This window comes from Anopheles darlingi, chromosome 2 (assembly GCF_943734745.1).
Source record: "Anopheles darlingi chromosome 2, idAnoDarlMG_H_01, whole genome shotgun sequence".
NCBI classification, from domain to species: domain Eukaryota; kingdom Metazoa; phylum Arthropoda; class Insecta; order Diptera; family Culicidae; genus Anopheles; species Anopheles darlingi.
The window spans coordinates 12,406,772-12,424,271 of NC_064874.1; the positions used below are offsets into that span (position 1 = coordinate 12,406,772).

Sequence of the window (17,500 nt, forward strand, 5' to 3'; positions counted from 1 at the left end):
GCCAAGATCGCGCCGACCGACCGACCGACCGACCGACCGACACAGGTGGGCACACTGAGAAAAGAGTGCCACAGTGCAAGAGCAGGGAGAGACACAACCGGGACGGAGGGAGGGAGAGGCGAAAAGAGGACGCGACGAATACCGATGGAAAACGAAAAGCGCGTTCGCACGGGCTCGCGAAATGGAAAAACTCTCAACCAAAACCAAATGGGTGGGGAGGGGATGGAAGGGATAATTTACATTGTGACGATCGGCGGCAGGCTCAGTGATCGACGATGATCTCGCTCTCTTTCTCTTTCTCTCTCTCTCTCTCTCTGGCGACGCCAACGACTCTCCGTTGGATCGTTTTCCCTTTCCCAACTTCCAGGGGGGCCAGGAGTAGTAACGGCACGACGGTACGACGGTTTGTGGGTCATGCCGCATCACCATTCGGAATGACTAAATCAATCGCAATCGACGCTATTATGTGTGTGTGTGTTTGATCGCGCGCCCTCTAGTGTCTCACACAGATCACCAGCAGAGAGATGGGCTGGGCTGCGCCGGGGGTTGCGCATGTAATGATGAGTCGCCGACAGTCGTCTTCACCTGACCGATTCCTGAAGGAGAAGGAGTCTGGAACCATGGCCATGGTGCCCGGGTGGTGGGGTGCATGATCGAGCATATTATGAAAAGGATGCTAACACACCAACACACACGCGCACACGGCTAGAGATATCGCAATCGCCTGGTCCACCTGGTCGTCCTCCCTTCCCCAGCTCCAGCTTCTAGCTTCGGTGGGTTGGTTGGCTGCTGGATGGCCGGTCTGACTGGGCCATATACCAATACCTACCCCAACTCTGTGCACGGAGAAAGGGCATGCAGGAGGAGGTGCCTTGCTGCTGTTGCTGCTGCAACACTTGTTGTTGTTGTTGTTGTTGTTGTAATTATGTAACGCGGACGCGATGGTCGGACCGGTAAACAGCGACCGGCGACCACGACGACGGCGACGTTTCTCTCCGTTCACTTCGGGACCACTACCTCCCCACCCTTTCTGCTATTCACCGCGTCTGGTGGTTAGCCGACAGGAAGAAGGGGGTTTACAGTACCGGATGGGTGGGGAGGGAGGGACAGTTGTTCTCGCCGATACCGCTGGGAATTTCACTTTCGCCACCGAGCGACTGGACAGACGAACGTGGAATGTCGTGGACGAGCTGATGATGATGGCAATGATGATGGCGATGATGATGAGGAGGAGAAGGAGAACCAGTAGGGTGAGTGTGTAACCTTGAAGACAACTCCGACACACACACGCGCACACGACGATTATCCCGGTTTGTCCCTTTCGCAGTTGTAACGGTGCTATTCTGCCAGCATCATTCGCTGCTGCTGCTCATGATGGCTGGTGTGCCACTTACAACCTCTGACAGTCCAAGTAGGCTGCGAGACACGATGATGGTGATCAATGATGGTGCAACGACAGCGTGCAGCAGCAGTAGCAGCGAGCAATGGCAAAGAAGGCTGCGCATTTATGCACTCGAATCGAGGCAGGCTGGGCTCCCATTTCGTTGGTTGTTTGGTTGAACCCTCTGCGAAACCTCTCGAAGTGCACTGGTGGCGAAACACACACACACACACACTATGTGCGCGCTGCTGCACTATGCTCTGTTAGTGCTTGTATTGCACGATTTGCTTCGAGATGCTTCTCTGTCGTCTGTCTCTGTCTGGCAACGCCTGACGCACAGCGCACTCGCGGAAGGCTCGCGTCTAGAGGTCACGACGCGCATGAAACCGCGCATGGTGAGGAGAACGATAAGGAGTGAAAGCCCGCGTGCCCCCCCTTCCCCACCTGGTGTGTGTAATGAGGGCTTGAGGGCCGCAAGCGAACGCAAGTGAGCGTATGGTGTGCACGCACCTAGTGAAGGCCAACAGGAGGATGGTACCCTGGCAGAGAGGGCCGGGATGGGACGGAACGGGTACTGGTTGCTCCGAAAACGGTAGACTTGAATGGCATACACACCCCGTGCGGGGTGGTTTTTCAGGGGGGAGGGGCAAGTGTTTTTCTTTCACTTTCTTTCCGAGTCCCACAATTGGCACGTTCGCGTCGTGCGGTCGACGGTCGAATTCGAAATCGATGGAGCACCGGATTCCACCACCATCAGCAGCACCCGATGGAATCGAGATTCATGTAGAGTAACGCGCCAAGAGACTTAAGAGTGTGTGCGAGCGTGCGCGCGCGCAAACCTGAGCCGGTCTTGGCTTTAAGCCGGACCATGCTTATGATCTGCTGCTGCTGCTGCTGCTGCTGCTGCTGGCACCGTACCGCCGCATACCAATCGTTATGTCATCATCATCACCACCATCATCATCGCACCGCTGCCGTCGCCGCCGCCGCCGCCAAATGCTCACAAAATCGGACACGGGGACACGTTGTCAGTCTGCGGTTGCCGCCGTCGATCGCACGATCACACAGACAGAGACATTTGCGTTTTTTTTTCTTCTTGGGTTGGGAATTGAATTCGGTTAACCCAAAACGGGTTAGCATGCCGCGTGAGATGTGGAGTGGTGGCGGTGGTGGTGCTTGACGCCCGATTTCTCGGATGACCTACGAGATGATGATGCGAAGCGCAAGCGAAGTGGTTCGGCCCCGGAAGTGGCGATCGATCGTTCCGCTTGAAGGTCCATCATCACGCGACGACACGGACACAACCGAGACCTCACTCCGAGATGGTTCGCATCCATATTGCACCATACATACGCACACACGCTTACACAAACAGAAGGACATCCGTTGGCGATCTGTCGTTTTGATTTGCGCGTCTCACAACACCCACGACGACGACGACGACAACATTCGCGACTTGATAGGACAAGCTTTCGTCCTCCAGTGGCAGTGGATCCGGTCCCCAAGGTTAAGCAGCGGCCGGGCTGTGCAGTTTCCAATTCCTCGGTTCACTAGTCGCTGGCTGGCGAGCGAGCGAACGAGCGAACGAAGGCCCTTTCACCGAAATACGCAAAAAGTTGATTTGCGGCTGCGTCGACGCCAACTGCGTTCGATCAAGAATCGAATGCCATGGGATTGTATGAGTGATGGAACGGACTCGTCCGCGGTATCCTTTCGCCTGCTTCTGGGGGCTGCTTCTGGGCCTTTCCGGTAGCACCACTTGCCTGTCAAAGCTGCCTGCCTCTGGCCTGCTTGTACGGTACACTTGAGCCACACGCTCGTTTCATGGTCGCGCGTTCAAGTCTTTCGTCAGTCTGGTCGGTGTGTGCCGGTGTGTGTTTCGCGTGCAGCGAAAGTGAAAATGCGCCGACATCGACAGAAAACGAACCGGACAGACGAAATGAACGGATAAACGTTGGGTGAAAGGTTAATCGCAAAACAAAAAAGAGTCAATCCGCCAATCCGACAGCCGGACATCATTTAATGATTTTTATGCTGCTGCCAATGGTTGTGATCGATTCGCGAGCGAGCAGCAAATCGATTGCCAAACCTTTAAAAGGCCACTGCTCTCCTGGTGGTCAATGGTGATGCTGATGATGATGGTTCAGGAACTGCCAGCAGTGTGCCACCAAGGCTGCTACGAGAGAAGCGCGCATCTGGCACACGCCAACTCTCGATTGCTGCTGTGATACACTGGCGCTGTGTAAGCAAGCAGTCTGTAAACCTGCAACAACAAGCATTCCAACTTAACCCACCACAGCCCGGTCACAGAGGAGAGACGGAATTGTGCAAAAAATAATACAACAAAGAACAATCGAGACCATTGCTGCTGCTGCTGCTGCTGCTGCCGTCTTACCGAAATCCGTGAGCTTGCGAGCGCTAGCGCATTTCACAAGATCAGCGGCAGTCCTTTTCACAGACAGACGCCCGGTGGTTGCGGCGGAGGCCGACGATCTGGCATGCGGGTACACTCTCTCGTAGGCGCTCGTAATTGCACACGGTACAAAGTGTATGTGTGGCCCAGCGAACGAACGAGAGGGTTGCAGATGCAATTAGTACTGCAACCGCCGTGTGTGTGTGTCCTATGTCCATGGGATGGGAGGTTTTGACCAATTACCGACCGTCGTTCTCGATGGTTCTGCACCAAACCGAAGCCAAGTACCGGGAGGTGTGGTGTAATCGTCACCGACAAGCCCACCAGTGTTATCAACCGGATCAACATCGAAACTCGCACACACACACGGGCGCATGGCTGCTGTACATTTATCGGGTGCAATCTTCACACGCGACAACGCTTCTCTCAGCAACAGGAAATACCCATTTGGCAAACGATTTGTAAGGCCAGCGCGATTCATCGCGATCACGGCAAGGCATACACATGCACAAACACACACACCCAGAGATTGATCGCGCTCGATCGTTTTATTTGACGCTACTTAAGAAATTGTGGGACCTTCACCGACAAGGACATCGCTTCATTCACAATTGCCACTTCATTCGATTCGCAAAATGGCGCGCAAAAGGTTTTATTTGTTGTCCATCTCATCATCATCGATCGATCGATGATGATGCTAATGAGTGTGTGTTTATGTGTGTGCAAAAAGGTCGCGAAAAAACGTAACTAAACACCTAGCGAGCTCCGATACTCCTTTCGCCAATGGCGACGCATTAAGCGAGGCGAGGCCCTTGAGCCGTACTGAGGTTGAGAGCCACAGGGAGGAGAAACTGTTGCCCTTTGGCCGCTGGCGAGGAGGATGCACGCGCGTTTAAAGGGACAGAATTGCAAACAAGTTGCGCAAAAGAAGAAGAGAAGGAACGAGTGACTTCTAATGCAACGCGTGTGAAGATGAGACGATGGTGAGATGTGAGATCTGGCACTGTGTACGTCTGCGCGTCCGGTGTTTGATTATCACTTATGATCACCTGCCGTCCATTCCATACCTTGCGCCCTGGCCATGATACAAACGCGAGAAGTAACGCTGGTGACATGATTATGCGACTGGCGTATTCTAGCCCCCACCAAATTGGCACACCTGGCGTTTTCGCGAAGTTTTGCTTCGAGAACGAATTCGAAGTCTCTCGAAGGCAGCCTAACGCGACGTTACATAATCGATCTCGATCCGGGGCGCGGCTAGAACAGGTGCACGCGTGTGTGATCAGTCCAAGGAGTCGTTGTCCCCGCTAGCTGCTAACGATTGTTTTATTGGCCGCCATTTCTCTGCGAGCCCTTTGCCGAAAACAGGATTTGGCCGGGTGGGAAGACGGCAGATTCCAGAACAAAAATCACGAAAATGGAATCCAAAACGAGTTCTTCTACCACCGCGCGGGGGGGTCTCGAGTCTGCGCCGGCAGAAAGATGATGCTGTAGCCAGCAGCTGGACTGGATATTTGCGGCTCGGTCTAATCTTGGTCCAGACCGGATGGTGCGGGCCCCCGGGGAGGGTTAGAGGGGAGGGAGCGGACTCTCATCAATATTCAATGTGAAAGCCACTCAGTCTCCGTAAACCGGAGACAGCGGAGTGCTGCTAATCGATCTCGATGTCGAGCGAAAAGAATGTTGTTGTCGCTTTGAATGAACGTCGACGATGGATGAAGTTTTCAATTCGATCGTCTAGCATAGCACGTAGCGTTGCGAAATGGTTCGCGATTGATGGAGATGCTAATGGTATGCCTGGTGGGCTATCCACTATTCTGTGTAGCTGCCGCCCTCCTAGTTTACTTATCGGATGCTACAACCGATGCACGCTCTTCGTCTTCTGAAGAAGGCGATCTCTTTAACTGAATCGGTGTCAAAACCATCGCTCCAGCTCAATCCAGGAGTACCACATCTGAAGAAGACTCAACAGGTTGCGTCGTCGCCTATAATACTCGTGATATACTACGTTACGATCCATACATTTCGTTGGCTTCTCCGTTGTCACAGACTAAACAAAAACATTTTCGGCCACGCCATAGCTGAAAAGGATTTTTCCTCTATACAGATCCCTTATAGGTCCATCTTCATTCTTCTAGTTTCTTCAAGATAAAGGGCACAGAAAGCATGTCCTGGAATTTATCATTGTCGTTGATGGCTCTTGACCTCAAATAGATGAAACTATCATTAGCTTCGACGTCCGGTAAATACTCTTTACGTCAATAACGATCGCGCTAGCTTCATAGATGTACACACTTTGGGATTCCCGGGGCGTATTCTCGTAATTCCATCCAGTGCTCTTTAGCGATCGCATCATACGCCGATCCCAATGACGCCAATCAACCCAACGACGAGCAGGATCTTTCGTTTCGTCTAACTCACTGGAATGCCCTCTCCACGTGCGGTGAAGTTGATTGCATTATTCATTGGCAGACACCAGGGGTGATCGAAAGCAGGATCGACGACGACAAAGTGGATCATGTTTTCCGATAATCGCACACTAAACGACGGCTTCCATCCAAACACGAGGAGCGAAACTACCGGGTACATCGAGGTGACATCGAGTTTCCCTTTCAGCCCATGGAACCGAGGACCGTTATCCGTTACAATTGTTGAATCACCATCCGAAGTCTTCGTCCATCATGTATGAGGCGTGCGTGTGTTTGTGTGCGGTGCACTTCGATGAAAAAGGGTTCAAGCTGTCGGCGATCGGTCGCTGCAGCTTATGAGGTCGCCTTCGTGAATGAATTGTTAATTGCATCAAGCGAAAGCACCTCCTCCTTCTGGTTACCAGGGGTCCGGAGCCCCTTGGAAGTGAGCACTTTGTGTGGAGCTGGACTGGAAAATTCATGCGGCCACTGCAGCAGCTGCTGGTGTTGCTTTGGAAAGACCTATGAAGCTGCAGGCGTCAGCAGATCGAAATCATAACAAAGCTCCACCAGACCTGGCCTGGTACGACCTGACCCGGCCTGCTTCACAGTTGTGTGATTGTGTTTGTGTGGAAAGCCTCAGCTACTGATTGTCCGGCCGGCCACTGCAGGGCTTTTCCATCGAGCATTAGGGCTTGAAACTTGATTTCCCAGTTACCAACACACACCAACAGCTGACCGTAACCACCTACCACAACTACAACCACAATGTGGTCGAGGGTCTGGTGGTTCTGACCGCTTTCTGTGATTTTGGGGGTTTCCCCCAGCCGAAATTTTCCAATAACCAGCGTACGCACACCAGTACCGTACACGATTGAACATCCGCGATGGTACTGCGGCCGGGCAGGCCTGTGGTAGGCCTCTTAATTGAGGTGCGCACCATGCGTGCCACACGGCACGCGCCAGCGCCATCAATTCGGTTTCTTCTTTTACCACCAAACCAGTGACCGCGTATGATCGTTCTTAGGCTACTTCACTTCCTGGTTTTGAGGGGTGGAGAAGGGATGGCTGTGTACCGCGCCATTCTTCGTCTACCGTGGCGTATACCAGCTGCTGGGACCAGGCCGTGCGCGTCCTACATTTCTCTTACATTTGTTTAACAATCAGCTGGAGGGCGTCCGCACGACACAAGCGAAGTTGCGACGAGTATGAAGTACCATCGATGACGACGTCAACCGGTGTGACGTCAGCATCCATGGATCATAAGAGACGCGCGCTCGGGCGCACTCACGCACATAGCACGCACAAGAGACGACGCTGGCGACTGCTTGCGCTCACACTCGGGGCCAGTTCGTCGGTCGGTTCGACATTTCCTCTTTCGTGCAATCGCACACACGGCTTTCTCGAATGTTCGCAGGTCTCTCCAAGGCGGTAGCGCAGTAGTAGTAGTAGTTGTGGTGGTAGTGGAGCGGTTGGTTTACACATTACCCCTTTTTTTGCCACCCCTTCGCCCCGTTTCGATCGCTCGATGCAGATCACTGCAGATCGTGTAGATCGCACCGCCGCGATCGTATCTTGCTCGCCGCTGAGACGCAATATCTCGCCAAGTGAATCTTGCCACTAAATTTAACCTTCTTATCGGGGCCATCCACATCATCATCATCATCATCACCATCAGCGTTCGATCGATTCGATTTTGATTACCGCCCGCCCGGCCTAGGGCGATGGTGCTGCTGCCGGCAGCTGAAGATCACGATCGAGACGATAAGCGGGCGGCATTCTTCATTCAAACCTTTCCATCCTAACTCTACCGCCCCACCGGGGAGGTTGACCTCAGACCCTCCGGTTTTCTCTCGTGTGCCACCGAGGTTACGCGATGGTCAATCGAAGTCAATTTTGGAAACGGAATCGGAGGGGTGTCGCTTCCGGCAACAGTATCCGGGGGCTTCTGTAGCTCGTTATCGCTTCAATCACGAATCGTTATCTGAAATTGATTCCGGAGTAAAGCCTATCGTTCGATATCGTGTGAGCTGCATAAGCTCCGGATTAAGACAGACAACTCCGTTTGGTTTGTCTGGTTTGGCGTAGTTCCGCGTACCAGGGCACCGGAGACAAGCGGATCGATGAATCAAAAGCGAACGCAGCACGCGCGATAAGCAAGACGCGTGCAAGTATCCGTTCCACAATTCCATACACGATGAGACAGGTTCAAAGTCCACTCCGAAAACCACCGGTTGCACGCATTCCGCCATGCCACATTTGGCACACCTAGCTCACCTCGTACATGCGTTCGGTCGCACTGGTAAGCGTGAGTCAGGAGGCTCCTTGACTCAATCGGATGACCATCTGTGTTGTGGACTTCCTGGCGCTGCAAAAAGCTGCTCCTTATCACACGACAAGCCACTCGTCGCAGATTGTGCAACAAGTATCAGATGCACCGGGCAAGCGGGCGCGAACCAAGCCGAGTGCAGCCGTTGCACTGTCGCGTGCATCTCGGCGTGCGAGAGGCTCGACGATTTGCTCGACCGAGCGTAGTAGGCGCGGCGACGACGAAGTGCGCTCGCAGCCGATTCGCACCCGCTTATCAAAGTGACCATCGACTTGGACGGCTCGTCGGTGACTCATGTCGATTACGGGGCGCCACATTCGCTTATTCGCATTCCGCCAAGGGCTTATCATCAGCCTCTGGGGCCCGTACTAGCCTGCTGGACTTGAATTGTAATTGATAGGGTGCGCGCACTCCGCCAGTAGACAATCGCGGAACGAACTTCATTACTCACTTTCACGCCCCGTCCCGAGGTTCGTTGATAAAAGGAAAATCAATACCGAAATATCACCGCCCTCCCCTGCCGACTTCGGACAATCGAGACTCACGAAATAAACAACTTCCTTTGGCCCCGTGACCTCCTCCTGAGCACAAAAAAATCGCAGCTCTCACTTCAACAGTTTGTCACCCGACGTCAACGCCAAACGCTGTTGTTGTTAATCGATGCACAGGCCAGGAAAAGATGGAAAGCCAGGTGTCTGCCGCCGTCGTTGCTCAGGAGCATATTGGACGGACGGTGTGTCGACAATAAACATTTCGTTCCATTTTTGGGCCACCCCCTACTACGTCCACAAGACAGAGAGAGAGAGAGAGAGAGAGAGAGAGAGAGAGAGAGAGAGAGAGAGAGAGAGAGAGAGAGAGAGAGAGAGAGAGAGAGAGAGAGAGAGAGAGAGAGAGAGACACTACTTTCAGCTGATGCGAAGGCCACTCTATCACCACCAGAGAAGCATTGCGGGGCAATTGCGGGTGCAATAAAGGGTCGAAAAAGATAGTCGATCGGTGGTGGTGGTGGCCGTGTAATCGCACGATGACGGTGCGTAACCTGCGGAGTGTACACCACACGTAGTAGGCCACTCCGGATCAATCACACTCGCGGATGCACCACTGTACCGGGGGATACTACCACGGGACGGAGAGATCAGCTCAAAACACGAACACACACGGCCACGGAGACACACACGGCACAACAATTACACGCCAGCAATTGCAGCTTGCGGCAGCCGCGACGGAGCGGTCGATAGAAATGACCCCGAAACACACGGAAACGACACCGAAAACGTCGTCGTCGTCGTCGTCGTCGCCTTGTCTGTTTGTTCGATTCCCGTTTGAACGGCTTACCGCGATGCGACTGGAAGTTGTTTCCGTTCTTCGGCCGTGAGCAACACCCGTTTTAACCAGCTGATATTGACGGTAGTAGCACGATCAGAGGAGGCGGTCTGTATGCAGTGCCAAGTGCAGCAAAAACATGCCGATCATCGAGACGTCGCCCCCGTGATGGACCGTCGCGGGAGCACGGCTGAGAAAATAGTTTTTATGTTTTGGGGCGGCGTTCCGAGGAGGAGAAGATATGCGTGCATTATGTGCCACGAATACAGACTTGCCGGCGGACGCGCCCGCCATATGTATCGGAGGAACACGTGCTCTCGTGGCGCTCTCCATCTCTCTGCGCTCTCTTGGATGATGCGTGCAAGAAGAGGAACAATAGGAAGAAGCATCCGTTCTGAAATGGTTCTGTGCGCGCGCTCGGCCGCGACTCCCGGTTTCGTCATCCGGCATATTTCTGACAGGTCTCGCCGCCCCGGGGGGGGGGTCGGACCGGCGGCTACGGGGTACCTCCTCTTCATGGTCACACTGCAGCAGGCGGCGGCGTCGTCGTCGTAATGGTTTCGCCGTGTACATTAGAAAGCTGTTATCCAAACCGTGAAACCAGAAAATCCTGTTCAAACAACGCGCAAACACACCGCAGAGCAAAAACCAGGAATCCGGAGTAGGCAACTCGTGGATATAAACCGAGCGACACACACCCCACGCCCTCCTCCCTTTGTGCGTGTGGAGTGCGGTACCCCTTCCTGCTCTTCCTCCGGGAAACCTTCTTTCCCTGCGGCGGCCAGAAGACCCTCAACTGGCTAAAATTAGCTTACGTGTGGCAAAGCGGAGCAATGAGACAACAAGCAAACAACCGACGGGCGTAGGGGAAGGCCAACCGGTAGGCGCTGGCCGGACCACATAAACGTTGCCGGCGCCACCGTTCTCCCTCTTTCCAAGGGACGAAAAATGCAACTCGGCACGGAGCATAAACACACGCACAACACACAAACGGGAGCGAACAGCCGGCCGCGGAAAGCGACAACCGGGCAGGCGGCGCGCGCGCGCACACCCACCGGAGGATACTTGGATATCCGCGGTTACTCCGGACGACGGCGCGTCCAGCGAATTGTCAAACACAGACGGCGGCGACGGGCGATGATAGCAAATCCTTTCGGAATCCGGAGCACCTGGCGGCGGATCACACCACTGTTACGGCCACCCAGAAAAACCTGGCGGGATCGGGAACCACTGTTCGGGCGGACGTGGACAAAGTGGAATGGAACGGAGCAGCAATCAACAAGCGGATAGTCGGAGAAGAACGGAATCATGTTGGAAACGGACGGATGATGAATTGGAGAACTCACTATTCCGGGCGGTTTTCGGGGTGTTGCTGCTTCTGCTGGAACTTGTCTCCGGCGGTTGGTCGTCCTTCTTCGGCCGTTTCACACCGTACACAGTACACACGCGCGCGCGGTTCCACGGATTGGTCAAAGGCACTCTTGGGAAAAGCGGAACGGAGCGGAGCCCCCAGAAAGCGGCACCAGCTGCTGCTGATACTGCTACTACTGCTGTTGGGTCTCGGTTACACGCGAAGGTTCGAAATCCGATCTGTGGAGATTAGCACCGGGGAGGAAACTGAACAGCGCAAGCCGTGGTCACCGTCCGACTTCGGGATTGGCTTTTTTCCGGTGGCCACTCTGTTTTGGTTTTTGGTTTTGTGTCCGCTCCGGGCGTGTGTCACCTTTTATATGCCTAGCAGAGACACTCACCGCGCGATCCTGGACACCTTCGCTGCCACCACTAGAGGGCGCTTTTTGAGACGTCAAATATCTGAAGCGACGACTACACGAGTGCGCGATTACCTTGGATGGAAATTAGGAGGGAAAATCGATTGCCTAAATTACACGGTTAGCTACGTTTTTGTTGTTGGAAAAACTTTTCAAGAACAACGATTTCCATTTTCTGAAAACTTAATTTGAATATTCCGTTGCTTTTCCGGATATTCCTACGGGACCTTACCTAGCTGAAGAACAACCGAATAAAACCCTGGAAGAAGGCGAAGAACCGACAAATGAATCGAAAAACTAACTCAGCGTAGCAGAGTCTGTTGCAGAGTATTAGTAATACCATTTATTTTAAATGCCCCCACATTAGCAGTATAATATCACATGATCATTGTCAAATAAAATGGAAAACCTTAAACCATTCTGCTTCGCTTTCCCTGTATGCCATAAGTACCGCTAGGTATACGTGTTTCGTTGGGATAAAACCGGATATTAAAAGCAAAAAAATAACAACCCTCGCCCCGTGGCTAAATGCTCGCTAAACTGCGAAAGCCATTTTGTTAACACTACCCCTAATCTCCCCCCTAATCTAGACAAGCTCTAGGCCAAAAATTTCCTCGAGGCCGTAGTCAAAATTTTTAAAATCGCTCTCGTATAACAAATACAAACGTTTCAACGTTTCGAATGGAATGTCGTTAAAGTACTGTTTCAAGCGTTCCCGGGTGCTCGCGGTCTTGTAGACCAACGGGAAGCTCAGGCTGCCGGCGCCGGCCATATGCAGGGCGAGCGACGAGTCATCGGCCAGCGTCTCGTACTTGCCGATGATGTTGTAATGCACCAGGCACGGATGACAGAGGTTGGAAATCGGTTCCCAATGCTCATTAAACGACATGTTGCCGCTCTTGCTTAGCTCGGGCGTAAGTAGGTACTGTATGAACTCGTAGAACGTAACGTCGTTCGCGTTGGCAAGCGATTCGTTCGTCGCGTGCAGCCGAAACGATTTAATGATCTGCCGGCCGATGCGGGACTGTAACCGGGAAATAGAAGGTTACTCTAGCACACCCCTTTTATGCTAATCGCCGAACGAACGTACCTGAAAATATTTGGCGCTACGGGAGTTGCCCTCGAGTTTGTTTCGAAAGGCCGAGAGCAACCGCTCCAGTGGATGTCGAACCAGAATGAAGCGATTGTAATCGGACAGCACGACGGCTTTCTCTTCGTCGCTGAGCGATTGGAACGTTTCGAACATACCCGCCGAATGTGCCAAATCGGCCGGAATTTGTAGCGGGTCTGTCCCATTCCACTTGCTCACCATGATCATCATCATACGTTTCCAGTTCGTACAGGCGACCTACGGTGATCGTAAGTTAGAGCATAAGTTGAACAAACATCGATCCAATCCTACCTACCTTTGGTACGTAACAGTAAAGAAACTTGTGATCACGGTCGATCAGCAGATGATCGGTGGGAAATTCCTTCAGCAGTTCTATCCGCTCGGCAATATCGTCTTTGGCAACGCTGTAAATGCACGATTTTTGGAGTACATCCTGTCGGTACAGATTGTGCGCCTGCGTAAGCTCGTACTCGTGCAAATGGCCCCTGGTGAGACTGAGCATGAGTTCATCGTTTGGCTCGGGCCAATCCAGCGTGGCTTCGAGTAATGATATCAAGGTGAAGTACATGAACGCTTTCCACGTGATCCACATCTTGTACATTTGCGCCGGTCACCAGCATAACAAAACTCGTTTCCCGTTCTATCCGATGACGTGTGCCCTGGAAATCATGTTTTATTGGGTAGCTGAAAAGAAGAAAACAGCAAATTATTACCTTTCTTCGTAACTAAACGCTGGTTCAATGTCGGTACAATGCGCAGCTAGAACTACTAGCTCGTTTAAGTCGCAAGGAATCGAAAGCCATGTGAAACATGCGCACATGCGTACATGCGCACGAGGCGATTAGGCGCAGTTTCTTGTAAATTGTAATTTTGGCGGCATTCCGGTGCGAGCAATTGCGCGGAATATTTCTTTTTAGTTTTCAAGGACGCAGGCGTTGTTACTTGCAATCGATGGTTACATGGATATGTACAAAACACAAAGTCTCCTAGATCTATCGTAAAACAATTAACGATGCTAAGGTTTATCAGCGTGATCATTCTAATCGCGGTAGCGTACCACAACCTTGGCGGGCGGGAATGTTTTTCAGAATGATGATTCATACATCATTTCAGACTAATTGGAGGCCATGCAAGGTGCAATTACTCACAGTCTCCATACATCACGGGTTATTTGCTAATTCTACAGCAGATGGAAACGCGTATGTTCGCCTGAAACATGAATTAGAACGTACCCTACTGGAAACTTGGCCACGTAATTGATCTACACTTTCGCGTTGACCTACTAAAGGGATGGAGAAATCCGATCTATTGAATAGATCATTTACAAAAGATTTTACCACATCCATGAGAATCAGTTGTGCGCTGATAAAGTGCTGACTAAACAATTATTTCCTATCGCGTGTTCTGTCGGAATCAACTCGTTGCGAGCACAACACTGGTGAGGGCCAGCACCGGGAGTCGGCGGCGATTGCGTGTGCGGAAGGGAACCTGCTGAGGCGAAACCCACTAATCCCGCGCACCAACGATCCTCTTGAGGTCCAAGGATCCGGAAGTATAGCTCACCTGATAATTGCACCGTGGAATGATCGGAAAATTAACGCGAAATCGCGTGTCGCGTGTTTTTTGTTGTTTACACGCCGCGCTCGTTGTTTTTTTTTTTTTCATTTTTGCATGACGAGTTTGACAGCTGAACAGGTGAGCTGATACTGGTTCTACACGGGCCTAAAATTTTGCATGCGGTGTGGAAAATTTCAAAAGGTCCATGCACAAATAAAGTTTGTGGTTTGTGTTCTATCTATTTTTTATGTATGGAGCTTTTAAGGCGACGCAAAACAATTCCACATCGTATTTAACGTATTTTGAGCGAGTCGGTGTGACCACAGCACTGATTTTAAATCCGGTCGCCGCACAAAATCGGTTGGAATTTGCACAAACCAGAAAGAACTTGGTGGCAGTTTTAACCCCTTAAGCTAGCCGGTCTCAGTTACCTGTCCTCTTTATGATGCGCTTGCAGTTACCGTCGGTGCAAGCGCGGGTTTTGCGATCGCCGGTTACTGTCGCCCACGTGATCACGCCCCCGGGCCGGGGAGAATTGCTGCGCGTTGCACATTCGGGGAGGCATGTAATTTAGGCGGGACGCTACACAAGCAATACTGCGAACAACGATGCTCAAACATTTATTGATAGAATTTCCATTTATAAAATATACATTCAATGCGCACGTCGACATGCGGTAACCCTCATGTGGCCGGCACCCTAAACATCGCTCTAAACGGTATTAATAAATCTTTCTAGCGAAAATACTTCGATTCAGATGATACTGTGTTGTATGTGATTCGGTTTCGTTTGCATTCTTTTCCCCCCTTCCTGTTATCCTCTTGTGTGCGCTGTCCTGGGATTCGTTGTGTGTTCTTTTGTCCTTAATGACGATTAAGGGTTGTCCATAGGTGTCTGCCCTATACCCTGGTCATACCGCTAGCCAACGATAGCTATCCCTAAGAGATTGTTTGCAGAGTATTAACTATATCCACAACTGACGAGTAATCGTAGTGCTTAAGATGTTCATACAGTGATAAAGTTTATCAAACACGGATCAACATTGATGGGCTAATGGTGTGATGAGTTACTTAAACTTTCCTCTCACCTTCTCTCTCGCTCGTCCTTGCCTTTTAATTCTATCTCTAGCCGTAGCTAGACTAAGTATCTAGAATCTAGTTTTGTCCTAGTCTCTAGAAGCCCACTGAATAGGATAATCAAAATCAAACCCAATATGTCACTCTGAGGGTCCAACTGAGCCAGACAGAGCGAGAGAGAGAGAGAGAGAGAGAAAGCTTATCCGGAACCGGTTTCGTCGGAGCCGGTGCCGAGCACCGGGGTGGAGCCAGCCGCCTGTGGCTGCTGCCGTTCGCTGCTGGCCATCGATTGCTGCCGCCGATTGCTGGCCAGAGGAGCGAAGGGTCCGATCGAGGGCAACAGCCGACCGCCGCCTGCACTCCACCAGATCTCCGACTAAATGTTGTGCGTCGGACTGTCTATGAACCGGTGCTTGGAGCCAGTGGTCCGGGCCTTACTGCAGGAGGCCCGCCGCAGCGAGCTCACGCTACCACTAAAGCCATCGTGATCTAGGGATTCTGATGAGAATGCTATGTGTTAAAGGATGTCGAAAGGACACGACCGGTGGCACGAGTGCACGGGCACACCAATAAACCCCGTGGAATCAGGGATATAGACAGCGCGATAGTGACAGGGAGCCGAGATACATAGATTTGCATACAAATCAAACGTGATACCGTAAAGTCGGCAAGAAAGATCGAAGAACCGGAGAGAATTCCGGACAGAGAAAGGATGTGAACAAGTGAAAGAAAGGAAGAGAAGAGAAGAGAGAGAGAGAAAGAGAGAGAAAGAGAAAGAGGAAGAGAAATTGTGATAATTCGAGCATCATTTTTAGAAGAACAGATCAAACACTACTGGAAGATAGTAGAAAAATGGAGGAAACAGGTTGCCAAACAGTTGCTAGCAACGGTTCGGGCATGGAAAAGATATCACAAATCGAGTATATACATCAAGAAGAGTGGAAAAATACAGAAAGAGACCAAATTCGCATGCTCAAATCGGGCAAAACAAGAGAAAACGCCAACAATACACACAGAAGACACCACACATATGGCTTAAATTAATCCATTTCAACCCGGCAGCATCTGCTCTATACACACGGATTCTCTCTATAGGTTTCTATGGAATTCTAGGGTCCACCAAGAGCGAAAGTATCCCCTTCTCTTCAAGGTGGCAGCAGGTTGCGTAGTTGTTTCGTCATGCGCCTCTACAACAAAACATACTCTACAACTTACACGGGTCACGGATTTTTTTTCTTCGTCTCTCAGTCGCATACACTTCCTCCCCTGCTAGCGTGCCCCAAGGAACACGATAACGGAGAGGTTACGGAGCAGGGATAAGGAAGAGGACGATTTTGGTTTTGGTTTCACTTTCTTTCTGTTTTTTTGTTTTACTGAGATGATACAGAGTGTTGTGTGTTAAAGCTAGCGTATCCTAAAGTATCCTAATATGGCGCACGGAATAATTTAACGCTTCTACAGCGGAGCCTAGAGCAATAAATAAAGGGGACCCGAGGGGAAGCGATTCTGTGGACGGTCGCATAGATGGTCACAGGGTCGCGAAGTAGTCGAAAGAGATGTTGCCTCCAACGTAGGACATTGGATTTTATAAGGCTTCATATAGGTTTACATACATACGAAAGCTGCTTTGACGCGCAATGCGCAATTGGTATTCATTTAGGGATTAGTGATCGTCCGTATCTGATCACGTAACCCACCATAGGCACTGGGCACAGGGTTTGCACGGTTGCTAAATCAAAGCGCGAGACCTCAGCATGATCTTATCAAGTTTAGCTCACGTGAAAATAGCAAGAATGATAGACATAATAGAGATACAGGTACGATATAGGAGATGCTTGTGTCGACAAAAATACCGGAGGTTTACGGTTCAATTCGTTTCGCGAGATCTCCTCTGTTGAATACATGTACACACACATAGACACACAAACGTGAACGACATAGATAGAGTACACTGCAAAACGGAAACAAAGATGGCAACGTACAGCACATACGTAGCTCAGTAGTAAGGAGTGCAGAAGGAAGGAAGCTGGGGTACCAGGACCCCATGCCCATGCCATCCTTCTTCTTCCTCCTCACAGCGAGATCGAACCGAGTAGTAGGTTGATGAGTATTGGAAGGGTATGTGTGTTCAAC

At 51.4% G+C, this 17,500-nt stretch overlaps 4 protein-coding genes across 5 annotated transcripts in view; 1 reads left to right on the top strand and 3 right to left on the bottom strand.

The window, feature by feature from the left end:
- The window catches only part of LOC125952512 (elongation of very long chain fatty acids protein), an 18,797-nt gene extending 7,230 nt beyond the window's left edge, over positions 1-11,567 (bottom strand). Inside the window, exon 1 of the mRNA XM_049682016.1 lies at positions 11,201-11,567. The gene's annotated coding sequence lies outside the window, so the exon portion shown is untranslated. The remainder of the gene's footprint in view (positions 1-11,200) is intronic.
- LOC125952507 (serine protease inhibitor 88Ea-like) overlaps positions 1-17,500 on the top strand; it is a 95,113-nt gene that overhangs the window by 54,740 nt on the left and 22,873 nt on the right. The gene's annotated exons all lie outside the window — the stretch shown is intronic.
- On the bottom strand, positions 11,864-14,389 carry LOC125952515 (carbohydrate sulfotransferase 11). The gene is made up of 4 exons (XM_049682022.1): positions 14,298-14,389; positions 13,030-13,418; positions 12,714-12,971; positions 11,864-12,647 (listed from the first exon to the last, which is right to left on the bottom strand). The coding sequence occupies exons 2-4, from the start codon at positions 13,333-13,335 to the stop codon at positions 12,210-12,212; spliced, it is 1,002 nt and encodes a 333-aa protein (XP_049537979.1). The 5' UTR covers positions 13,336-13,418; positions 14,298-14,389; the 3' UTR covers positions 11,864-12,209.
- LOC125952491 (neurofibromin) overlaps positions 14,826-17,500 on the bottom strand; it is an 18,304-nt gene continuing 15,629 nt past the window's right edge. For both annotated transcript variants that reach the window (XM_049681966.1, XM_049681967.1), the window contains one exon: positions 14,826-15,877. In XM_049681966.1, the coding sequence (XP_049537923.1) occupies positions 15,744-15,877 (134 nt within the window). In that variant the 3' untranslated portion in view covers positions 14,826-15,743. The remainder of the gene's footprint in view (positions 15,878-17,500) is intronic.